At 47.1% G+C, this 25,546-nt stretch overlaps 2 protein-coding genes across 5 annotated transcripts in view; both read left to right on the top strand.

Annotated features, from left to right (window-relative positions):
• LOC138818254 (uncharacterized) overlaps positions 1-14,240 on the top strand; it is a 254,028-nt gene extending 239,788 nt beyond the window's left edge. The window contains exons 13-15 of the mRNA XM_070009264.1: positions 2,589-2,693; positions 13,426-13,485; positions 14,152-14,240. Of these exons, the coding sequence (XP_069865365.1) occupies positions 2,589-2,693; positions 13,426-13,485; positions 14,152-14,209 (223 nt within the window). The 3' untranslated portion in view covers positions 14,210-14,240. The remainder of the gene's footprint in view (positions 1-2,588; positions 2,694-13,425; positions 13,486-14,151) is intronic.
• A 1,316-nt stretch (positions 14,241-15,556) lies between these two features.
• LOC138818260 (ral guanine nucleotide dissociation stimulator-like) lies at positions 15,557-23,445 on the top strand. 4 transcript variants are annotated; one of them, XM_070009269.1, is made up of 4 exons: positions 15,557-15,646; positions 15,751-15,969; positions 16,244-16,347; positions 20,956-23,445. In XM_070009269.1, the coding sequence occupies exons 1-4, from the start codon at positions 15,557-15,559 to the stop codon at positions 21,065-21,067; spliced, it is 525 nt and encodes a 174-aa protein (XP_069865370.1). In that variant the 3' UTR covers positions 21,068-23,445. The 4 variants fall into 4 exon arrangements, with proteins under 4 accessions (XP_069865370.1, XP_069865371.1, XP_069865373.1 ...); XM_070009270.1 differs by lacking the exon at positions 20,956-23,445 and adding an exon at positions 17,924-18,010; XM_070009272.1 differs by lacking the exons at positions 16,244-16,347; positions 20,956-23,445 and adding an exon at positions 17,924-18,010.
• Positions 23,446-25,546: the final 2,101 nt, after the last annotated feature.

Consider the following 25,546-nt stretch of genomic DNA (forward strand, 5'->3'; position numbering starts at 1 on the left):
ATACCACAAGAGGACCAGGTGGCTGCGTTATTCTGAGTCTTCACACATGTCAGGTTCTCTGCAGTGGAAGCCCTCAGAAAGGCAACTTTTCTATGTCACTTAGGTTCATGAAAATCTCATGCCTCCAAGTACCAGTGTGTATACAATGGGAGAAATTCCACTAAACTCTACTAAATCACTCTGCCTAGGAGATCATTTAAGTACAAATGGCTCTTGTGGTGAATTCTCTGGTTGTCCATTTCCAATAATGGATATTGTTTCCCCTGTTACCGCTATAGTATAGGAGTTGGTCCTTCACCACAGTGAATGAGGCATGTCAAACCCAGCTGAACCACAGTGTGACACACTGTATGAGACACACCGTATGATTTATGCGCTCTCTCTCTCTCTCTCTCTCTCTCTCTCTCTCTCTCTCTCTCTCTCTCTCTCTCTCTCTCTCTCGTCATAGTATTTGAGTATTCTAAAAACTTTCCAACATTTTAATAAATGAATGAGGAGGAAATGTTAAAATGTAACATATTGTACTCAGTACTTTGGTACTGTTTGGATGTGGTGAACTTGTGTGGTTTTGAAGCAGGAGCTGTGGCCTGGAGCTGTCATTTATCAGCTCATAAGCAAGTTTTCAAATCAGCTTTAGGATAATAGTTTAGGTGTACACTTTAATAATATAGCAAAGTGTGGGTGGTTTGAACCTTACATAAGAAGGCCTTCCTGTACACAAATAAGAAAAAAAAATGCTGTTAGACTAGAATTTATCCCAGCATAAAAGAAAAGGAGGTGGGGAGGGAGGAAAGGAGGGAGAAGAACTCAAAGTGATTATTAAAAATGTAATAAAGAGTCAAAATGAAAATATGCAAGTTTTCCAGATTGTGAGGTGAAAGCAGTTGTCATTAATAATCGTTGAACAGTTTTAAAATATTTTTACACTGACAAATGACATGTGTGATTTTCTCATGTATAGTATATGTTGAAATAAATAAACATTGTGGAATAGTTAAATCTACTTAATTAACACATGCTTAATCTCAGATGGCTGTTATTTTTGTAGTGAAATTCGATACCTCCCCACCCCCAGCTCCTATTCAGCATAGAGCTAGAATTACAAGTCAGAGCAATTAGACAAAAGAAAGAAATGACAGTCATATATACAGGAAAGAAGGAAGTCAAGTTATTTGTAGATGATGCACTTTTATGTACAGAAAAATCCTAATGATGTCACCAAATACATGGTGAGAACTACTAGATAAATTCAGCAAACTTAGATACAAGTCCAATATGATAAAACACTGAAACAAGGACACAGGATGACCCATTGCAACCTTGATAACCACAATACAGTATATTGGAAATGAACTTTACAACTTTGGGGAGAGGAGAGGAGTGAGGGAGTTGGGAGAGGGAAGGGATAGTGGGAGAACACCAAGGGAGGGGGTAACAATGCTCAACAAGAAATGTACTCATTACCTTACTCATATAACTGTAACCCCTCTGTACATCTGTACAAGAAAATAAAATTGAAAAAAATGTGTAGCATTTCTACCTACAGTCCTCAACAACAAATTGCCTTTGACTCTGTGCAACACTGAGAATTGAACCAGTGCCTTGGGCATGCTAGGCACACTGTTCTACCACTAAGCTACATCCTCAGCCTTTGTTCTGCTGGCACAGGTTGTCATGATATGGAGCTCCCCCTCAGTCTGCCTCAGTCTCCCACATGCTGGGCTTACAGGAATATACCACAGCACCCCACTTGGATGTTCTTTTCATGTGTTCAACAGGAAAAAAAATGGAAAACATCACTTCCTCTCAATCATTCACTGTTCAGATCTGCTTTTCAGTGCAGTGTTTGGTGGGACTGGTTTTGATGTGTCCAGGCAGAGAGCTGTTTGTTGCCCGAAGAGCTGTCATAGTGTTCATTGATCAATTAATGTCATGCATGCACAAATATTTGTCTGAGCCAGGCCTGCTCTTTGGTTAGGCACATTGGTAACATTGGGCCATATGTGGAGTCCATCATGCCAGACACAATCCTCAGAAACATGCTAGTGTCAGCAGACTACACAGGTCAGACATGAGCGCAGTGCCTGTAGAGGCCTGGGGACTGTGTCTCCAAGACAGTTTACAAAGCCGATGGATAGGCGTGGCCAGACCGACCTTCATGCATAAGCTTGAGGATGGGTCAGATCCGGGAGTAATGGCTCCCTTCAGTCAGCTCCTGAAATGGATGCAGAGTCACTCCAGCCCAGATATTTCTCGCCCTGTGCCCCTGGCTTCACTTCAATGCAACTGCTGGAGATTGAACTTGCATGTTATTTTCTTTTCCTTGAAATGTGACGTGACTAAGGATGATCCTGTGTTTCGATCTTTAACTGGGTTTCCAGCCCTGGGTTATAAAAAGTGATTTAGCTGAGCCCACAGAGCTTGAAGAAGTTCCTCTGCCCATCCCAATAGGTTGACATAGTTGGTCATTGGGAACTTAACCTTCAGTCTTGAGGTGGGCAAGGTGCACCTCCACTGTCTCCCCCCTGCTGTGATTGGCAAAGTCTGCTGAAGAATTAACCTCACCTAGTACTTGATTTTTATTGCAGAATCATGTCAACCCTGCCATGGACTTCACCCAGACTCCTCCTGGGATGCTGGCTCTTGAGAACATGCTGTACTTCGCCAAACATCACCAAGATGCGTATATTCGGGTAAGCAAGCCCTGCTTCCTGCTAGAGTTCTAATCTCACACCTACAGGTACAGAGGTATTTGCTTTAGATGTGCAACTCCAAAGTTTTTGCCCCCATCCAACTAAAAAAAAATTGAAATTTATCATAGTTGATCTGGTAGTATGTAATAGGGATTTTTTTAAACTTTTGGATTTCTCCCTTCAGTGATGTTTAGAAAATTTTGTTGATATCAGGAAAATCTTTTAGATAGATTGCTATTGAGTTATGAAGAAAAAAGACATTTTAAATAACCAGGAAAAGAAACGAAGTGTTTACCAAAAATGTGCACAACCTTGGATTTCATGGAGAGCTCTTTAGACATATTAAAGTTAGAAAGAAGGCTCCAGTTCTTTCTAGCATGAGGTATTCTTCTATGTCTCGTGCTAAAAATGCAACCAAGTAAATAAAAAGCAAGAGGAAAATGGGAGAGGTGGGACGAGAGAAACTTCCCATATTTCCTAGCAGAGTAGTCACACTCCACTGACCAAGTTGTCTTACTGGTGTGGGGCAGGAGAAAGGGGAGGCCATTGCTGCTCCTGTGAAATAGCAGATCCTTCCTATGGACTGGGTGGCCCCCTGTCGGGAGGGCAAAGCATGAGTGTGGAGCCTCGGGTGCCAGTGACATAGAAGGCTTGTCCAGCAGGTGGCACAGCTGGGAGCCTGAGATTCATGATGCTGCCTCTTCTCTGCCTTCTGGGAGAAGAGCCAGGATGCAGAATGGATCCGAGTGAGATCCGGGAGGGGGAGACACAGATGGAACAAGGGCACTGCCTCATGGACGAGCTACCCTCATAATTCTGTAGAAATGTAGGAAGCATTTGATGAATGCATTGCCCCCAAATTAGAATCTGAGCTCAAAATCAGATTTGCTCATTCCAGCATGAACTCTGACATTGTCTCCTGCTCGGTTCTTTGTGGTACTGGCTTCCTAGAGATCAAAGTTTAAGACTTGAACTGTCCCTGACTCATTGCCTCAACCTGGGCAATTCCTCTTGTCTGGAATATTGGGAGACTTGAAGGCTTGAAGCTAGGACCACATTTCCCCAGTGGCATGTTTGAAACTTGGTGGGCATTATTTTTTTTTTGGGGGGGGGCTACCATGTCTAGCAGGGAATTAATGGTTACAATCTGTAATACAGGGGATCACCATGCAATGTCTGTGTGTGTGTGTGTGTGTGTGTGTGTGTGTGTGTGTGTGTGTGTGTGTGTGTGTGTGTGTGTATCTACCTAAGTAGACAGGTAAACTGACTATATTTTCTCTCTCCCTCCCAGCTTATCCCATTCTACAAGTTATCATTGTGTGTAGCTGAATTGTGTGCTATTGCCAGTAGCATGTCTAATTTTACTAGCAAAATTGAAGTTCAAACCTACAAGGGACTTGCTGTTGTGAGGCTACAGTTAGCCGCATGGTAAGGCAAGGTCCCCCTGTCCATGTGTTCTCCCATGCACCTGGGTCCTGCCTGTTCTCAGATATTCTCTTCATCCTAGTCCTCACAGCACCTGTGATTGCCCACAGCTGGCCCAATGGAAGAAGGGCAGTTTGGCTTTCCTGCATTTAGTGGCATCTCTCGCCTGACCTGGCTGGTATCCCTGTTGGGTGAGCTTTCTCTGGTGTCTGCCACTTTGGAAGAGCAAGAAGAGGAGCAGTATATGCAAATGACTGTGCACCTAGAGACCAAGGACAGATGGTAACTCCTGAGAAACCTGACGAAAAGGAGACTTCGGGCTGTGTCCATTGTATGCAAGGGTGACAACAGAGAAAACCCCAAGGGACACAGCCAGTTGTCCCACCACAGCAGAGCTGACAGCTTGCAAAGACTAGAAATTAGTCCCACTTGTGTTGGCTCCATTGTCCAGTAAGTGAATAGGTGCTTACAGAATTGAAGCATGTTGATGAAGTCAATTACTAGAATCTTTACTGTATACTTCTTTATTTGCATACTCAATTTAGAGATTGGCCTCTCTCTGCATTTCCCAGGAGGATCCTGATGTAGTTGGCTCAAGTGATCCTCATGCCTCAGCCTCCCCAGTAACTGGGACTCGGGGCCTGCACCCCTGCTCCCAGCTCCCTTCATGTAGCTTTACGGATGAGGAAATGGAGGTGTGAGAAACATCTTGTCATTCTGCAATGCCTCATATCTGAAGACATGATAAACATTCTGAGATAGATCAGACTGTTTATATTACCTAAAGTTTATTTACATCCAATGACTCTTAGCTATCCTAGCCTGTGAATGCAGTCCTGGCTTCTGATGGTGCCGTGGAAGTGAGTGTTATGCCTAGGTTGCAGGACCCCCACCAAGAAGACCACCGAGAGTCAACTTTACAGCTGTTTTGAGGTTGTATTTAGGCGGGCTGCAGCTCAGACCTCATCCTACACTCTGACACAGCGGAGCCTAGGAGAGCCCCAAGTTAAGGATTTGCAGGTCTTATAAAGGCATACAACCAGGTGGTTTAGCACCACGTATTGCTCTGCTCTGAAACGAGCAACAAATGGTCACTGCCTCAAGGACTTTAACCCTTCAGTGAGCATTCGCATGTTTCCAGTTATTTTCTCCCTCCCTCCCAGCTTATCCCATTCTACAAGTTAGAATGAGACACTTCAGCTCAAACATGGCATCTGTCTGGAGCTTATCATCATACAATTAGAGGTACCGATAACTGTTGTCTTAGGACAGAATTCCTTAAGGTACCTTCAGACAGTGTAGTTGAGTGAATGAGAACACAGGGTGATCATGAAAGTTGCCCATCAAATGCCTAGAAAAGCTGGGGTCATCCTCCAATCCCTGCTGTACAAATGCAGTAGAAGGCAATGTCACAGGAGCACCATGGCCTGACCTTTAAAAAACAAGTAATTGATTTTATTGTATTGTACAGATGCTGTACAGAGGGGTTACAGTTACATGAGTAAGGTAATGAGTACATTTCTTGTTGAGCATTGTTACCCCCTCCCTTGTTGTTCTCCCACTATCCTTTTCCTCCTCCACCTCCCTCACTCCTCCTCCCACCCTGAAGTTTTAACATTCATTTCCAATATACTGTCTTGTGGGGATCATTGTTGCAATGGGTCCTCTGATGTCCTTGCTTCAATGTTTTGTTATTCCCCTTACCCTCCCCAAAGTAGAGAAATGTATATACAAGATTCAGGGTACCAAAATCAAATGCAGTGACAACAGGGGAAGAACATAGAAAGGAAACCAAAAGATCACATAGTACTTTAAAATTACAACAAAGAAACATCACTTTTGCCCATATCTTGGGGTTCATTTCACTTAACACCATTTTATATGGTCATATGTTCATAGCTTTTGAGGTTTTCAGCTCACCTGATAAAATTATCCTAGATGTATAGTAATTATTTCAAATAAGGGAAACCATGAGACTTATATTTCTTTGGGTCTGGCTTACTCCACTTAATATGATTTTTCCAAGTCTTTCCATTTCCTAATAAATGGGGTTGTGCCATTCTTATTGATGGAATAAAATTCCATTTTATATGTATATATGATTACATATATGTGTGTTTATACATACATATATGTGTGTGTGTGTGTGTATATATATATATATATATATATATATATATATATATATATATATATATATATATATACCACATTTTCTTAATCCACTCATCTACTGAGGGGCACCTGGGTTGGTTCCATATCTCAGCTTTGGTGACTAATGCTGCAATAAACATATTTGTGCTGGTAGCTTTACTATGGCCTTGTTTGTGATCATTTAGGTAAATGCCCAGAAGTGGGATCCTCATATATTACCCTGCCACGGAATGGCCTGGCCTTTTCCTGTATTTTCTGACTCAGTCTTTGTACTGATTCACTGAAGGGGCAACTGAGACTCAGAAGGTAAGAGACTTCACAAGGAAGTGGTTGGACTTTCCTTGTCTATAACAAGTGACTGAGAGAAACTGTTTCAAGGAGGAAAGGTGTGTTTTGGCTGGCTTCCAGCCTCTTCAGTCCAGGCTCGGTTGTGATAGGCTTGTGGTGAGTCAGACATCATAGCATCAGGAGTGAGCAATGGCAGAGGCTGCTTTCCTCATGCAGCCAAAGCAGGCTGCCAGTACAGGGAGGGTGGGCAGACATGCCCCTAGTGACCTATTGTACTAGGACAGAACTGCTTCTTAGGTTTCAGTACCTCCCCAGCCAGGTCCACAAGCAAAGGACCAAGTCTGCATTTCCTACTCAATCACAAACTGATAGAAGCTCTGCAATTCACCTCAGTTGCCTTTCTTCAGCCCTCACGCTGTGTGCATTCTCCCCAGCCATGCTGGAAGCACACAGAAACAAGTACAGACCACCAGTGGTACTGTCTGCACCTTGTCACAGTCCTCACATGCCATAGGGAAGATGTGTTGCCTGCACTTACTCCCAAACCCTAGTCCCTCCTAATTCAGTGGCTGTGTTTAAATTTTGTAAAAGTGTGCATTCAGAGTTTGTTCAAGACCAACTCATGTGAATATCGAGTTTAGAAGTAGTGACAAAAACACCTGTATCTAGGTCCTTAGGATGCTGTGGAAGGACGATCTCAGGCATGTGCTCTGCCTGGTTCTTCAGGACTTGCGAAAATGGCCACCTCAGCCATGCCTACAGACAGGTGCTGACATGCTGACACAGGTGTGGATGTGGTTGGGCAGCTTCCTGCAAAGAGAAGAATGACCTGTCAGTGCCCTGGTTGGGGAATATTTGCATCTGTAAATATTCCTGAGTGATGCCACAGAGGAGCCCCTTCAGTGAGCCCAGGCCTGGCTCTGTGGGACTGGATGGCATCAGTTGCCGTACACACTCAGATCATGAATGGACCAGATCCTTCCTTTAGGACAGAATTTACCTAGGATAATGTTCTCGCTATTGCACAGGCACACATCACAGCTCTTCCCTACTATCCGGAGAGAAACAACCCACAGAAAGGGGTCACAATTTGGAGAATTGACGTTTTTCCTACTTGGATTGTAGGTTTTCAGGAGCTCTCATGTGAGTTTCAGTGGGAAACAGAATGGAAACAAAGGGGTCTGCTTTGGACCCAAGAGTTGGTATTTTCTGGCATGATTGGGTTGAGAGAGTCATGAGAATGTGAGTAGAAGAACACTAAGAATTCTTCCTCACCGACTGTTCACACTGCGATGAAGAAATTTTCACCAATTGCAGGTGGTACTTGGATTGCCTGTCTTCCCGGTGTGAACCCCCTGGAAGGATCAGTAAAATGCCAGGTAAAAAGTCCTGACTAGCCGGATGCTGGTGGCTTTGCTTCCTTCTGAAATTCTCGCTATTCAGGTGGTTGAGCTCTGCAGACTCCATTTGAAGCCCGCACCCGCACAAAAGTCCAGGAGACTCATCTCCAAATCAACACCAAAAGAGCCATATGTGGAGCTGTGGCTGAAGTGGTAGAGCACTAACCTAGCCTTCAGCACATAGGCTCAGAGACAGTGCCCAGAACCATCACAAAAGAAAAGGCCTGCATGACAAACTTGTTTCCATAAAAGTTATTGAGTTGATTCTACTATCCTGGGGCCAAATAACTCAAGAGCAGATTGCAGTGAAGTTGTAATCACAGTCCATGATGGCCTGCAGAGTGATGGATACCTGGATGTCACTGAGTCACCACATTGATTCACAGCTGCAAGGAATCTGGGTGCACAGTAAGGCCAGGTCTGCCTGCTCCCCACCATATGCTGTCTAAAATGAGGCTTCTCTTGTCTTTTTGCAATCTGCTAACCTGGCTTGAGGTATTTAAGCTTCCATTTCAAATCTGGATCCCTAGATAATATACCAAATGGAGGTGTCACCAAGAACAGTTTCTGGAAAGAGTAAGATCTGTTTGTGCAGAAGTTCTCGGGGCAGGTCTCTGAGAAGGGACTGGCTGCAGAAAGGAAGCATGTCCTGCACTGCCTGGTGCTGGCAGAGGGGGTCGAGAGCTGCTGCTGTTTGGAGAAGTAGGAGAGGAAGCGGTGGGCACCGCCAGCACTGCATCACAGTTGGATGTTCTCAGCTGCTTGCCTCCATTCTTACCATTAAGTTTGCGGGAGAAAGAGGATGAGTATGCCGCTGCCAGCTGTGGGAGTGAGATTCGGGAATGGGGCCCTGGAGGTGGGGCAAGGCAAGTACTTCCCATGGTGGAGCTGAATTGATTGTGCCATACTCCTGGTTCCCTTAGTTCTTCCTCACCGGCCTGGGAGGTGGAGTATTGTCATTGGTATACTAGCTTTGGGAAATTTAAAAAGATTGAGTCTATAGTAGTACAAAATAATAAGAACAAGTGCATCACATCATTTGTCATGGGCCGGGATTCTACCTGCAGCCCTTACACAGTGGTCACTTCCTCAGAGCAGGCAGGAAGAGCCAGGCATTGAGTCATCAGGATAGAGGGCAGGATCGGCGCCATGGTCAGCAGGATCAGTAGCATGGTCCTGGTGGTGGTGGCAGACACCGTGTTGGAGGGTTTCCTCAGGTGCTTCTGCTGGGTGGCTTTAGAGCAGGAAACTCTAGCCTCCACTTCCTGTGAAAAAGCCTGCACATGACTCCAAGTTGGGCTGAAGCCAGTCTTCTTGGCCTACATGCGTGAACAATACCAATGAGTATAAATTACCATCCTCAGAGCCTTGGGCACTGACTGTGACATCTTGAGCTAGGTAGACAATAGCACCAAGGAGAGGTAGCAGACTGGGAAAGGCGCACCTAGGACTCTATAGGTAGAAGGACCCCAAGGGTTTCCCTTCACTGCCAGGATTCCCCTTGGTGGGGGCGCTTCCTGTCTACTTCCCTGTTCATTGAAAAGTGAAGGCTTCCCATCTCCATATTTCTCCACACCAACAAACTCCAAGTTCAAGCTCCAGTCCCTAACTACTCTCCCCATGTTCCATGGCCCCAGAATAATTTCAGCCCTAGTAGCTCAGGTGCTCTGATTTCTTTCCAGTAGCCTGATCCTTGTGTGCCCTTTCCATCTCCTCCTCAATGAACATGGTGCAGAAATCACTGGCTCTCCATACCCTCACCCCTCACTCCATCAGCCCACCGAATGAGACCAGAGATTGGCCTCGAATCCTGTTGGACATTGAACAAACAGCCCATTCTTTTCAGCGTCCCACCTTTCACCCATCCTCTCATTAGCACACAAACATTTTGGCAGGCAGAGCTGAATTCACCATCTCGCTCCAATGCGTGCATGTGAGGACCCATATGGATGCACATTGATGTGTGCTACTGTGTCTGTGTGGATGAATGTGTGTCCATGTGGTGTCCATGTATATATGTGAGGTCATGTGTGTACCACTCTCAATAGATGTGTTGAACATGGGAGTCTCTCATGGCTAGGCTTCCAAATAGAGAAAACCTCATCTGTGTCTATACTTGTGAAATTCTCACCCCATGTGAAGCTCAGATCTTGCATTTCCTTTTTGTTTCTTTTGTTCATTGTTGGCTTGCATGGATTTGAGACAGAATCTCTTGCCTGGGTCAGACTAGCCTTGAACTTGGTATCCTCCTCCCAGAAGCTCCCACTGCAGGAATAAGAGGCCTAGACAAGGACAACTGGTTGGCAGTTTATTCTGTCTAGACACAATGTGCAGGGGCTGAATGTCTACAAGAGTGCAGTGAAAATGATGGACACCAGCTCTAGGGTTCCCAAGCCTTGGAAGGACAGAGTCCTTTCAGTGGGTGTTAGCCCCCACCCTTCCTGATCCCTGCAAAGCAGGATACCTGCAGGGAGGCAAAGTGGAGAAGCTAGTAGACCACTTAGTGCCTGCCCTGCTCTTCGGAGATGCCTTGTTTATCCCAGTATTTCTGGGGACATACCGCACTTTCACAACTGCCCATCACGTATTGAACCTGCTGTTCAATAGGTAAGCGCTACCTCTGATCCTTGGATCTAGCCCACTGGCTAGGCCTTGGCATGTGCTGCACGAGTGAGGATCTGCTTGGATCCTGGCTACTGGCATGCTAGGACCAACATCCTCACTGCCTGAGGCTGGAGCGGTGGGATGGGCCCTGAACAGGCCTGACCACATCATGACCTTAAATCCCGGAGAGCACAGGGCTGTGGGTGGAGCTGGGAGACGGCCCCTCACTCATGAAGACCCGCTTTGTCCCAACCCGCAGGATGTCAACAAGGGCAGTGAACCTAAGCTAGAAGGAATGAAGGGACAAGAGACACGAAACACGAAAAATGACAGCAAGACAAGGGTTCTGATCAAGCTGCAACTTTTTATTTTTCACACAGGGGTATTTATATGCTTGGAATAAGGAAGCTTTTTCATTGGCCATTAAGGAAGCTTTTTCATTGGCCGTAGCAGTGCAGGATGTTTACTTAGGGCAGGAGGAAAGGGTGGTCGTTAGCAGTTGCAGGATGTTTACTTAGGGCAGGATGAGGGTCGGATTCTGTAAACTCAGCCTCAAGATGTTCCAGTGAGACAGTCAAGCCTATTATGTTGAGAGACTCACCTTTTGGCTCCCGACATCTCCCCCTTTCTTATTTAGAAAACTGACCATCAATTGTTGGCTGCTCTTTTTAAGGGGGTGACAGAGGTTCTGTTCCTCTAAGGGCCCAGGGTTTTTCTCCGCTCCCGAGCGAGCGTCCTCACTTGGGGTGGGGAATTTTACAGGCCTTGGCATGTTTTTTGAGGAGACGGCTTGTGGGTATGCATGCCAACCATCATGCACCAGAGCTTGCCACTCAGGGGTCTTGGGTTTTGGGATCTCGCGGATCCATCCCCCTGCAGTCTTACCTGCACCGTTGATTAGAGCATTTTTTCTTCCTCCCATAGGTGCATCCTCCCCCAAGCGGAGGGGCCTATAGGAGGAGGGGCAAACCTATCCCTTATGGCAATAGGTCTTGCCCGTTGAATGGTCAGGAGTTATGAATAAGGAGAAGGGTTTTCTAAATAAGAAAAATGAAGGGGGGGTTCCCACTGGAACAAGCTCATGGCAAAACACTAATTAAAAGCCTGGGGTGAATCCTAGATCTTAATGCCTTGGTCTGCCATATCAAGGTGATGGTGATGAACCTGTATGGGCTTAGAAGCCAAGAGATCAATCTGTTGCTTAATAAATTCAAACAGGAAGGTCCCCATCTGAAGTTCTAGCTGCATCTGTAAGAGAAAAGGAATCATCCTCAGGGGGAAGGTTTCCCCTGGGTTGTGGTAAGCCATTCACCTGTTTTATCAAGCGTTCTGGCAGCCACCTTGGGGCCGCTTGTTCTTGATCTAAAATACAGGCTGAACCTCGCCCCCAGATAAGAACAGGATCTGGGCCCTTGCATTTGCCTGTAAGGGGGTCTCGACACATGACAGACGGGCGAGCAGAACTGGAAGATGGATGCCAATGCCTGTCAGCTGCCGAGTGGCCTTCATTGTCCAGAGTTAGAAAATTAAGGGCGAACAATGTGTGACTAAGGCGATCCCTAGGAGTGGAAAATGAAAAGGCAGAGGCTTTGAGGCGAGTAAGCCAGGTTTTTAGGGTGTTGGTGGGCTCGTTCTACAATGCCCTGACCTTGGGGGTTATAGGGAATCCCAGTAGTATGACAAATCTGAAAAATAGCACAAAACTGTTTCAACTTGGCACTGGTATAAAATTTCATTAATCAAATTCCAATAGGAAAGACGGTAGCAGGAACCTTTTCTGGACCAAAGGTTTCATAATAATCTTTTAAACAATCTCCTACTCTTTGTCATCTTTTTGCATCCATGATTCCTTCAAAGGGGAACCAAGGACACAAGTCCTCTATGAATGAGAAAAATAATTGTAAATCCCTTTTCTTAACCCGCGTTCCCCGTGTCTTGAAGGCCTCCTTGAGGTCTGACAGAAATAGATCATGTGACGACATTGCTTGTCCCATGGTGGGTCACTCACCTTGCGTCGTCCTCACTCTCCTCCTGGATCTGTTTCTCGGTGGGGTCTGTCGAGGCGATCTCTGACTGTACTTGGCCAAGTTTTCCCAGAGGACGGCGTTCCTTCCTTAGTCAGAGGCTCAGGCCCCATGTTGGGCACCAGTTGTCCCGACCCGCAGGACGTCAACGAGGGCAGTGAACCTAAGCTAGAAGGAATGAAGGGACAAGAGACACGAAGAATGACAGCAAGACAAGGGTTCTGATCAAGCTGCAACTTTTTATTTTTCACACAGGGGTATTTATATGCTTGGAATAAAGAAGCTTTTTCATTAGCCATTAAGGAAGCTTTTTCATTGGCCTTAGCAGTGCAGGATGTTTACTTAGGGCAGGAGGAAAGGGTGGTCATTAGCAGTTGCAGGATGTTTACTTAGGGCAGGATGAGGGTAGGATTCTGTAAACTCAGCCTCAAGATGTTCCAGTGAGATAGTCAAGCCTATTATGTTGAGAGACTCAACTTTTGGCTCCCGACACCTCTTCTCTACATTGAGGCTGAACATGGCTGAGACCTCAAGCAAAGTGTTTTCCTAATTCATAGTGGTACTATATATTCCATCTGAGGGGACTGACCTACCTGAACCTCACTAGGAAGCCCAAGGGAAACACTGACACCCCAGTTGCCCATTCAGAGGTGTGAGGAAGCTAGTGGGCTCATAAGCTTGTGTGGGGACCCATTTCAAGACACTTGGAACCACTCAGTAAAAAGAACAGGGAAATCCTTGTCATCCTGAGTTCCATCCTGTGCTCAGGAAAACCACTGGGATTGTAGACATCATGTGCAGACACAGTATGTTTGACATTCTCATGGTGTCCCCTAGATACAGCCATTTCCATGATCATGAGAAGGAAAAGGAAGACGCGCAGGAGCACCTGCAGCGGTGAGTGCCTGGGGGAGGAGGGAGGGCATGTGTCTTCAGAGTGGGTGCAGTGGAGAGCTGGCCTTGGAGAGGCCTGGGCAAAGGGAAATGGCAGCCACTCCTGAAGGAGGCCTCAAGTCCAGGTAGAAATGTGTCCATGCAGGGAGCTAGTTTGGCTTGTTCTGTGCCTGAGGGCGGGGGGTGGGGGGGTGGAAGAAGCCTCTGGCACAATGTCCACCCAGTCCCACGTCCCTGCCCTGGGAAACCTCAGGACCAAACAGAACAGAGAAGGCCTACACTACTGTTGCAGTGACCTCTGTGTGCACAAGGGCCAGGATGTGCTCTTTTGGTTGAGAGCCAGGCAAAGACCATTCTCGCAGATGGCTCTAGGCTGTCTGAATGAGGACATTCTGGGTTTGGGGGATAATAAACATAAGGACAAAGCACCCCAGGGATGACAGGTTGGGAAGCATGACCAGGGACACCAGGAGGTGGTGTGGGTGCGGTGGGTTTCACTGTGATGTAGGTGGAGTAGCATCCCTTGTGTAGACACAGCCAGGTTACCAGGTCTGCCATGGGGTATAGACAGGAGTAGGCCCAGGAGCCCAGCTCCAACACCTGTGCTTGAGGAGTCTGAGAAGAGGCGAGGCCCAACCTCTAACTTTGCTATTTCTCCCACTACATTAGGAGCTTTCTCTTTCATTTTGGGCTCATGGATGAGGGAGTACCCAGAGGACTTCACTGAAGCACCGGACATGTCCTGCCTACCACATCTGGTAACATATTTAAACTGCAATATGCCTGGCTCTGTGGAGGAGCAGCAGGCCCATCTTCTGCTCAGCCAGCTGGAGCACATGCATTCCAAGCAGCCAGAGCTGGAGGGTGAGTAGCATGGGCTGGCAAAGGACAGAAGAAGTGGGAGATTCCAAGCTTTCTCCACCTGAAGGCAGCTCCCAGCCTACCGTGGGGCCCTCATCAGGACAGTCCAGGAGCCTGGATGGCTTGGCATGAAACCTGTCCTTGCTAGGCTTCCTGGAGTGGAGTCCAGGAACACGAGCTTCCTAGGCAGGCAGGAGTCTCATTTATTTAGGAATGACTGAGGGGAGGGCAGTGCTGTAGGAGATCTTTGCTTGCAGCTGTTCCACCAACTGCAAGGCTTGATGAGAAAACCAGTGTACAAGAGTCACCTGAACCACTGGATCCAACACCCCGCGTAGAAGCAGGACTACCATGTCAGTCAGAGCTGGAACTAGCTGCAACCTCAGAGGCCCCTTCAGGTCCAGGAGCTGCAGTGGAGCTCCAGCGAGAACCCCAGACTGACAGATGTTCTGACTCGCCTTTACCATCTTTGACTGAAGAGATGAAGTCAATGGTCCACTACCTTCCACTGTCACCAGCACCAAGTCTGGATCTTGACCTTCAATATGACGTAGGTCATCTCTCAGGTAAAGAAATAGTGGCTGCTCCCCCAGTGACAGAGGCACTAAGTCCAGTGGCACCAATAGCTTTAGAGCCAGCGATTGATGTGCCAGTACATGCAAGAGAAGACAGGATGTCAGTGCCAACTCCTGAACCCCAGCTGTCTGAAAGCCAGGCTGACCCAATTCTGCTACATACCCAAGAACAAGATACATTTGCAGCTCAACCAGAGGCCCCAAAGTCCACTGCAGGGAACAGCTCAGGGCCAGAGCTAGAGGCTGCAGGAGAGAAAAGATGGGAGTCTGTTCTCTGTGCATGCATGTGGGGAGCAAGTGCAGTCTTGCCCGCTTGCTGGCAAGGCTGACTGCCTTGAGCCTGTTGCTGAGCAGCCAGAGCCACCCATACAGAAGCCTCTGCCACCCAACTGGGATGTAGCACCTGTCCCATCTGCGCAGCTGGACGCTGATGAAGGCTTAGGAAGGGACGCTCATCCAGTTACTGATTTGGACGAAGACCATGAGCTGCCAGTGGCTGAAGACACAGATGGTGCTCTGCCCTGTGTGGCCAAGCCAGAGCCTGCTTGCCCACCATCTAGCAATGCAGACAGGCCAGCAGATATCGACTCAGATCCCTGAGAGTGCAGATTTCGTCCAGGGAGCAATCCTGAATTTCCATGATGGAATCAGACCATGCTGAGGAGACAGCTCGAGTGCAAGAGCGGTTGCCCGACCTGAAGGTGAAGCAGTTGTCCCTCATGGCGGTGGTGAGTAGCTTGGCAGGGCTGGGCGTGCGGGCTTTCCTTTGCACCTCTACTACCACACCTGCCTCAGGGCAGAGTCACGCTGACCCTTTGTTTCCTCTCTGCAGAAACTGTTCAAAAGACTCGTCCTTTATCACTGTTTGAGATACGTGTACATACGACCTGACCAGAAAGAGTGTGTGGAGCGCCTGGCACCCACTCTGCTTCCCATACTGGAGCACTGTGAGCAGGTCTCCAGCTGTGTGATCAGCACGTGCCTCGGGGACCACAGCATGGAGGCAGCAGAGAGAGCCCAAGTGGTGCAGCACTGGATAGAGGTGGCTCTGGTATGAGCAGGAGGGGCCCAGGGACCCTTCTTCCCTTTCCCACTCCCACCAGGGGGCTGCCTGCCCACTCATAGCCACTGCCTGAACCCTCAAGCCCTCCTTGTGCTCTGCCCTGGCTTGCACTGTGTGCACTCCTGCTCTGCTTCCACTGCCATTCCACCCTCTCCCCTATGATCTCCGCATTCAGCCCAGGAACAAAGGCTCAGCCCCAGGGCCAAAGCAGGACCACAAGGAGCTCCCTCCACAGCTCACCTCACCCCTTCCTCACCCATAGGAGTGCCACTTTCTGAAAAATAGCTCCACCTTTGTTCCCATCATGTGTGCTATGCACAGCAGCCAGCTCCAAGGCCTGAAGAAGACGTGGAGATTGGTTGGCAGGTGGGTGCACCTTTCTCCTGGGCAACCCTTGCTTCCTCAGCCTAGCATCCCTCATCTGGGAGCCCAGTGGCAATTCCCCATGGCCGGGACTGCGGCTCTGCCCAACTCAGACACCTATGGCCTTGCTTAGGATTTGCCTGTGTGGTTGGGATTCCTTTTGTGCCATACTTTTTCCTTCGGACACAACATGCCCACACCCGTCTGTGCAGTGCTCTTCCAAACAAAACCACACTGGAAATTGGGGTGAAACTGGAGGTTTCCCCTCAAGACTTGGCTCCAAACCATGTGACCTTAGGATCACAGTGGATCTCCTTGCACAGCTCTGTTCCCATTAGGATGAAGTCCTGCCCCAAAATGGGCAATGCATTCACACTCCTCCCCTCTCTCGCCCTCTCCCATCTGTCATCTTGTCTCTGCCCCTCCTCCAGGGAGACTCTAGAGGTCTCCCTGTCAAGCTTTCCTCCTGAGTGTGGCCTGTGATGAGGCTGCCTCTCTACAACCTGCCTGCCTGGCACCGCCAAGCCAGGCCCTGGCTTGGTTTCTGGGTGGCCTTCCCATCCCAGGAGGGAAGCCTTGCCAGTCACGGGGGTCAGCGGGTTCCTCCAGACCAGGCAGCCACAGAAACATCTTTTAGGGCATGCAAATGTCCACATCCACCCTGGAGACAGGCCCTGCCAGGCTCTCTAGCCTGCCCAGGGCTACAGTGCTGATGGTCACAAGGAGCCTGAGATCTAAAGGACCAAGCCAAAGCTGTCACGCCCCATGGAAAGAAGGGACTCTGGAGGATTAAATGGTTAGAGAATGAAAGCCTTTTACTCCCATGCTCAATGCTGCCAGAGGCAGCAGAGTGGGGACAAAGAGCCTCATGCTGCCCCTTGACCTCCAGCAAGAGCCCGTGTCCTCCCCAGCCCCAGAGTCCCACAGCAATGCTACTTCTGATGCCCCATGCCCCCAGACCTCAGTGCTGCTGATGACATTTGGCCATGTCTCAGAGAGAGGTCAGTGAGGGTGGCCGTGTGACAGCAGGTGCTCAAGCTGACATAGCATGTGGGAATAGCATGGCCTTGTCACTGAAGCCTCAGTCTCTGCCATGTCCACAGAGAGTTGAGCAGTGAGCAACCTGTCCTCAGGCCCCTGGCATCCCTGCCCTAGACTGAGAACAATCCTAGTCCAGCTGTGCACTTAGCCTGCCCTCTGCTGGACAGACTTGGTGGGGCACCAAGTGGTAAGGCAGCCTTCGGGGTTCAAGCAGTATTTTCCTAGCACATTGATTCTTTGCCTTGCAAGGCAAAGACTAGGAGAGGTGAGAAAATGGCACCTTCCACTGCAGGTGGCCGTCTGTGCAGGTCCCTTGCCTCTGTAGATGGCCACATTGGGTCCAGACGACGGGAGATGGGGCGCTGAGCCAGGAATCTAGGATAGCTTCCTGGGGGTGGACACCTGATCTCAGTAGAGACATGAGCAGAGGGTGTGAGAGAGAGACAGGAGTGAGACCATGGAGAGACCCAAAGTCTACTGCCTGGCCTACCCTGCACTCCTCCAGGCCCATCACCCTTCTGTCCTCTCTCTCAACCAGGAATACAAAGTGATTGCAATGATCAAGAAACTGCAGAGCGCATGTCAGGAGCTCCACGTGGTTCCTGACCTGACTCTTCTGTCTTAGTTCAACAATATGAACCGCCTAAGTGAATTAGAAAGGTGAGCTGGGGTAGACAGTGAAGGCAACAGACATGGGGATCCCCGTGCCAGCCCCTGAGAACTTATACCCTGAGTCAAGCTCCCCCTGAGACCTGCTGAAGGCAGGGTGCTTGGGCTTCTGAGTCCCCAGGAGCCCTGGGAGGGAGCCCCAGTGTGGAGCCTGCTGTTCTCACAGCCACTTCCTTGTCTTAGCTCCAAGCTCTCCAGGGAGCTGGAGCCTCCCCGCAGGGCAGGCTTCCTGAGCTGGAACAACAAGAGGAGCCCTCCCCTGAGGAAGCCCTCCAGAAAGTAAGCACATAGGCTTGCAGGGCCAGGGACTCACCAGGGACTGGGTGGTGGGACAGGCAGCCCAATGAGCTGGGGCTGCCCTCCCACCTCCTGCCACACAGCCCCTTGTGTCTGGCTGGTGTGGCCTGAGCTCTGCCCACCTCACTTTCTTCATTGGGGTTCCATGGTGGACCTCACTCAGAAGATTGGGCAAATGGCTACTTGGATGTGAGCAGAATAACGAAGGCCGCCTCAGGCCTAGGGGCAGTGGGTGTGGACAGCCCTGTGTGCTCAGAGAAGCCCTGGAATTAAGGCAGTCCCTCCATTCAGTTCCCAGGCCTCAAGCAGAGAGCTCAGCAGCAATAGCAGCTCCCAGTTGGAGACCTGTGAGCAGCTCAGCAGTGGGAGTGGCAGCCACACACCCAGCGTGCACTGGGGCTGCTCACCCAAGCCTTGTGCACACTCAACCCATTATATCAGTGCCCCAAACATCTATAAGGCAACCATGATGACAGAAGATGAGGACATCTTGCCATTCCTGAGCCCCAGACCTCCAGCAGAACTGGGCATCGGGCTCTATCCTAGGCTGCCCTTTCTTCAGCCAAGATGCCTGCACTCCAATCACATTTTCCAGTGCATCATGGGAATGCATTGCACATTTCAAATGTCATGGATTACCCATTAGGGAATGTGGGTGGGTGGGTGATTTAGATTAAAATATTAAGTTAAAATATTAATAGTCTCTGGGGCTGGGAAGTTGGCTCAGTGGTAGAGCGCTTGCCTTGCATGCCTGAGGCCCTGGGTTCGATTTCTCAGTACCACATAAGCAAAAAGAAAAAAGCCGGAAGTGGTGCTGTGGCTCAAGTGGTAGAGTGCTAGCCTTGAGCTGAAGAGCTGAGGGACAGTGCCCAGGCCCAGAGTTCAGGCCCCACGACCGGACCCAAAAACAAAAAAAAAAAATATTAATAGTCTGTTAAAATAATTTCTTAGTAATAACATGGTTTTTGTGGGTGCTTTTCTTTGCCTTAGTTAATGGCAGAGACTTCCACATATCCTACTTGAAGATGAAATCTTTTCAGGCTTGGAGATCATTTTTTGCAGAATGAGGAAGAACAGGTCCCGCTCGGGGCTAGGTTTGGAAGTGTTCTCACGGACCATTCCACAAGCCTTGAAATCTGAGTGTTGAAACGTCTCCTGTGCAACAGCCTTGATCTATATGGGAAGCTGCTGGCTGGCTTCTGTGCAGGCAGGGAATCCACCCTCAATCTGCTGGGAGGGACTGGAGTCACCATGCACAACTGCAGGACCCTGGGGGAAAATCAAAGAGAGGTCACACCAGACCCAGGGCAGTGCTCCAGGGAGGGAGACACTGCTGAGCTGCAAGAAGAGCTAAAGACAGTCAAACCAAAATCACAGTTCTTCCAAAGCAAGTACCTGCCTAAATCCCTAAGTACACTGATGAAAGAAAACATGCAAATAAGCAGACATAGATCACAGAAAGCAAATTAGTCAAATGGCAGAGCCCTAGGTAATGTAAGTCCTCTTTACCCATCATTTTATTGAGTTCAAATAATTCCTCAATAGTTGCCCTACTGGGCACTTATGCCAGCTACAGGAAGATTTATTATCTTTGCTCTATTAAACAGTTGAAGAAAGCAGCCATGGCAATAGCACTTCCCCTTTGTGTTTACTTCACAATACCAGAGTTCCAGTAGAAAAAATGCCCAGCAGGCCAAGCATACAAACAACCTGGAAGGAACACAGGGGCTGTGCTTCTAAAATACTGCACAGAGCATGTCATCTAATGGTCATGAGATTGTTACAGGGACATTTATGGTTTTAATTGTTGCAGAAATGTTTGTGGTTTATGCACTTGCAAAATAACTGCTAAGGTTCACTTCTCTACAGCAGCTTGCTTGCACCTACTCTAACAGAATGCATGTTTTGCCTTTATAAACCTTGAACTACTTGAGTTTGGGGCTGCTCACTCCCAAGTTGAGTTAACACCAGCCTGTCCATCCAATAAACTCCAGCTTTTAATGATAGTGGTCAGCGTGACTGAGTTTGTCAAGAGGGGTCAGTCCACCTTAATCTGACCCCATTTGTGTTTAAAACTGTGAAAGCCAGATCTCCAGAACTGTTTCCACAGGCTGGAGTCAAACTGCAATTCTCTCAGTCTCTGGCATCTTAGTGAAGTAGGGATGCTGGGTCTAACCAGTTCCATCATGGCCACATAGTGGATAGCATACTGGGTTTAACTGGGGCCATCTTGACTTCCAGGTGAAGGAAGAGGAATTCCCACCCCCCCCCCAGGTGCTGGGCATGCCTGAATTGGGAGAGGCAGGGGTGGGGACTTGGATGATATGTTACTGGACCTTTCAATTCCGTGCTCTGAACTTGGGAGAGACTTGAGTTTCCTGTGCCCTGTCCCCTGACGTGACACTATTTTAGGGCAGACAGCTCAGAAGCCTTTAAGCCAAGCCTAGTGTGCTGTGTCCATATCCTGACTCTCCTCTGATCAACATGGCCTCCCACTTCAGCCTTCCATTGTGGTTCATATGGGTTGTTGGTATGGTTTTTCTGGTCTTTCTTTCCTCTCTGCTCTCATGGCTCAGTTTTCTAATAATGTAAGTGTATTCACAGGACTGCAAGTCTTTGTGACAGGAGTCTGCCTGTAGATGTCAACTTTTTAATGAAGACTCCCAATTTGGCCTCTCAAAATGTGGCTTCTCTGGATCTGACCAACTGGTTTTAATTTACAACATTAGCACCTCCTCTTACCTGATCAAGGAAAACATCCTGCCTCTGTCATTTCTTTCCAAGAAGATATGGAAGGAAGGAAACTCATTTAAGTCCTGCCTGTATCCTCATTGTAGACAGTGTCTTGTTGAGTGTCGATGGATGCAAATTGTCCACAGGAGCTAAAATGACTTCCTAGTATTTAAAGGTGAAAGCAATCAAATCACAAGAAAGACAAATTCTGACCACTCTTTGATTCTAAAAATAATGGCTTTGTCCTGACCATATTACACTCACCACTGAAATTATGTTTATTAAGACGGTGCCATCTAGACCCTTAGCTACCAATGAACCATTCTTTTTATTTTTTATTTTTGTCGGTTGTGGGACTTGAACTCTGGGCCTGGGCACTGTCCCTCAGCTCTTCAGCTCAAGACAAGCACTCTACCACTTGAGCCACAGCGCCACTTCCGGCTTTTTTCTTTTTGCTTATGTGGTGTTGAGGAATCAAACCCAGGGCCTCAGGCTTGCAAGGCAAGCGCTCTACCACTGAGCCACCTTCCCAGCCCCCAATGAACCATTCTTGAGTTATAGATATTCAGGTCATACTTCACTTTCAATTGAGAACCCAGGTATAGGAGAAAAGATAAATCCAAATATTAGATTACTCATGAGAGGAATTGATTAGACTTAAGACCCTTTTCCAAGATTAACATCGTGAAAATGGCAATACTTCCCAAGGCTATCTACAAATTCAACACGATACCTATCAAAATTCCAACCTCATTCTTCAAGGAAATAGAAGAAGCAATCCAAAAATTCATATGGAACAATAAAAGACCCCGAATAGCAAAAACGCTCCTCAATGGAAAGAACACTGCTGGAGGAATATCAATACCAAATTTCAAACTCTAGTATAAAGCCATAGTAATCAAAACAGCTTGGTATTGGCATAAGAACAGACCTCAGGACCAATGGAATAGAATTGAAAACCCAGAAATGAATCTACAGACCTATAGCCATCTAATCTTTGATAAGGGAGCTAAAACAATAGAATGGAAGAAAGACAGCCTCTTCAGTAAATGGTGCTGGCAAAATTGGTTAACTACTTGTAGAAAACTAAAGCTAGATCCTTATATATCACCCTGCACCAGAATCAACTCCAAATGGATCAAAGACCTCGAAGTCAAAGCAGACACTCTGAAAACATTACAGGATGGAATAGGAGAAACCATAGGTCTCCTTGGCTCAGGCCGAAATTTCCCAGAAACACAACAAATCAAAGAAAGGTTGGACAAATGGGATTGCATGAAGTTGCAGAGCTTCTGCAGGGCAAATGACATAGCTAGCAAGATCAATAGAAAGCCCACGGATTGGGAGAAGATCTTCACTAGCCATACAACGGACAAAGGTCTCATATCTAAAATATACTTGGAACTCAAAAAATTAAATCCCCCAACAACAAATCCTCAAAGAAACAACTGCCCAATAAATAAGTGGGCTAAAGACTTAAAGAGAAACTTCTCTGAAGAAGAAAGAAGGATGGCCATAGACACATCCCTAGCCATAAAAGAAAGGCAAATCAAAACAACATTGAGATACCACCTCACTCCAGTTAGAATGGCAAAAATCAAGAACTCTAACAACAACAGATGCGGGAGGGGATGTGGACAGAAGGGAACCTTACTTCATTGTTGGTGGGAATGTAAACTTGTTCAACCACTTTGGAAAGCAGTATGGAGGTTCCACAAGACTCCACATAGAGCTCCCCTATGACCCAGCAATCCCACTTTTGGGCATTTACCCAAATGTTTACAAACAAGACCACACTAAAGCTACCAGCACAACTATGTTTATTGCAGCATTATTTACCTTAGCTAAGATATGGAACCAACCCAGATGCCCCTCAGTAGATGAATGGATCAAGAAAATGTGGTATATATACACAATGGAATTTTATGCCTCCATCAGAAAGAATGACATTGCCCCATTTGTTAGGAAATGGAAAAACTTGGAAAAAATTATATTAAGTGAAGTAAGCCAGGCCCAAAGAAACATAGGTCCCATGGTTTCCCTTATTTGCAATATCTAGTATATCTATGAGTCAAGCTGAAAAGGTCAGATAATGTGATGTTAGGAAAATGAACCCTTAGATATGTATTTCAATGTTTTTTTTTCTTTCATGCATTTGTTTCTAATGCATTTATAAGATTATCTCTTTGTTGCTTTGTATGTCCCTCCCCCACAGTATAACCCCTGCTTTCACTATATTTGATGTCAGTATAACTTGTGGAGGAGATGGGGAAAAACAAGTGGTTTAAGGATACAGGTGGACCTGTTGCAACAATGAGAAGTACAAGTTGTCATGTCGAAAATGAGCTTTACAACGTTGGTGTGGGGGCGGGGGGGAGTGGGGGAGGATTGGGTGGGGGGGTGCGGGGGGGGGGGGAAGCTGGGAAGGGATGTGAAGGGTAAACAAAGGAGGAGGCTGCAATGCTTGATAAGAAATGTACGCATTATCCTGCCCATGTAATTGTAACCCCTCTGTACAGTATGTTCACAAAAAAATAAAATCAAATGAAAAAAAAAAGACCCTTTTCCTCTTGCAAAAGTACCTATGTGAAAATACATAGCATATAAAGCCACTGGTTTTTGGTTTGAATTGTTATCTGTAGGAGATAAGAAGTAGCATTCCCTTCATAGTCTAATCTGTAGAAATTAAAAGTTCCTGGAGATATTTACAAATAAAGAAAGGGGAAAATATAGCAAAGATTTCTGAATAAGGAGACCACCACCAGGCCAGGATGCCAACATGGCTGTATCTTCATCTAGGTATCTGTTGAGAAGCTACTGTGGGCCATGATCTCTACCAAGTCCTTTATATCTTCCCTAAGGTCTTCCCTACAGTCTGGTGAGGTGGACATTGGTATTCCATCTTGCTAAGGAGAAAGTTGTGCCCGTGCCAGCTCACACAGCTTGCCATGAGCTGGCACAGTTGTCAGGCCCAGGAGGCCAGTGTTGCAAAGGCTTTCTCATTCACACTGTGGCCATGCATCCTGGCACATAGCATCCTGAAGCCCTGAGGAGCTCAGCTCCACACCTTATCCTTGTTCTCACTTTATGAGTAAATCATTATAAGATGCATGTACAATGAACCAGATTAACATAACAGAAACTCAAGCATCTAGTTAAACTTTTTGTTTGTTTCAGGGTTTTTGTGTGTGTGTGTGTGTATGCTGGTCCTGGGGCTTGAACTCAGGGCCTATGTGCTATCCCTTAGCTTTTTTGTTCAAGGCTAGTGCTCTACCACTTGAAATGCTGCTTAGCTTTCAGCTTTTTTGGTGGCTAATTGGTGGCAAGTCTTACCTTATCCTGCCTCGACTACTGGCTGGAAACCAAGATCCCCAGAACTCAGCCTCCTGAGATGCTAGGGTTACAGGTGTGCGCCACTGGCACCAGGCCCAAACTGAATTTGAGTAGCACTTCCATGCTATTCTTGCATAGTCTGGCAGAACATATTTAGCCAACCACACCATCTAACTCTCTCTCAGCCATCCTCTAACTCTCTCTAATGAGGAGGCCCTCTCTGGACTCTGGCTGACACTAACCCATGTTCACTGCTCACACATCTCCCCCTTCATACAGTGACCTTCCAGCACTTGTCAAAAGTCTACCCATCTTCCAAAAGGACCCCATACATAGGCATCTTTGAAGAGGCCAGACATGAGAACTGAGATAGCCTGTGCCTGTGACCCCATACATCAGTAGAGGACTTAGAATATTGCTTTCCTTGACCTTTGTGTCTCTGTCTCCTATTTCCTAGGAAGATTCTGAACTGAATGGGACTGATCTGAAGGAAAGTTAGTGAATTGAAATCTCATCCTGTTCAACTATAGTATCTAATGTAATCCTGCTAAATAGTAAGCCATCACTGGAGAATAAATGAACACTTGGAGCCATCCATCTGATATGTAAATTATTTTATTTATTATTTCTTCAAAATTAATCAAATTAGGATATGAAATAGAAATTGAACACATTCATGTAATCCCATGTACCCAGGCAGCAATTTGAAACCAGTGATTGAGGGGTTGGAGAAACTGAAGGATCTTTCACTTTCAGAGGAGCCTGGAAAAAAAATTTAGTGAGACCCTGACTTCATCAAGAAGCTTGGTAGTGTTGAGTAGCGCATTTGATCCCTGCTCTGTGGGGAGAATGTGCTCTCAGCCGCCTGGGTAGCTAGGATTGCAGGATTGCAATCCTAGGATTACAGGCACGGGCCCAGAGATGTCCAAACTCTTTCTATTTGGGATGTGAACAGACACTGTCTCCAAGGTCAGGTATGACTATGTACACGAAGAGAACAAATCAAATGAGAAACGGATGGTGAAGACAGGAAGAGAAAACCAAGAAATACAATGCATGGTCCTGGATTTTCAGATGTGCCCATCAAGAAAAGCATATATACATATATATATATATACATATATGTATA

The sequence above is a fragment of the Dipodomys merriami genome, unplaced genomic scaffold (assembly GCF_024711535.1).
Source record: "Dipodomys merriami isolate MVZ:Mamm:240054 unplaced genomic scaffold, mDipMer1.0.p SCAF_722, whole genome shotgun sequence".
NCBI lineage: Eukaryota > Metazoa > Chordata > Mammalia > Rodentia > Heteromyidae > Dipodomys > Dipodomys merriami.

Coding starts and splice junctions, on each gene's coding strand:
- LOC138818260 (XM_070009268.1), top strand. CDS start 15,557: ATGATGGAATCAGACCATGCTGAGGAGACAGCTCGAGTGCAAGAGCGG. Junction 15,647..15,750: donor AGTTGTCCCTCATGGCGGTG/GTGAGTAGCTTG, acceptor TCCTCTCTGCAG/AAACTGTTCAAAAGACTCGT. Junction 15,970..16,243: donor ACTGGATAGAGGTGGCTCTG/GTATGAGCAGGA, acceptor CCTCACCCATAG/GAGTGCCACTTTCTGAAAAA.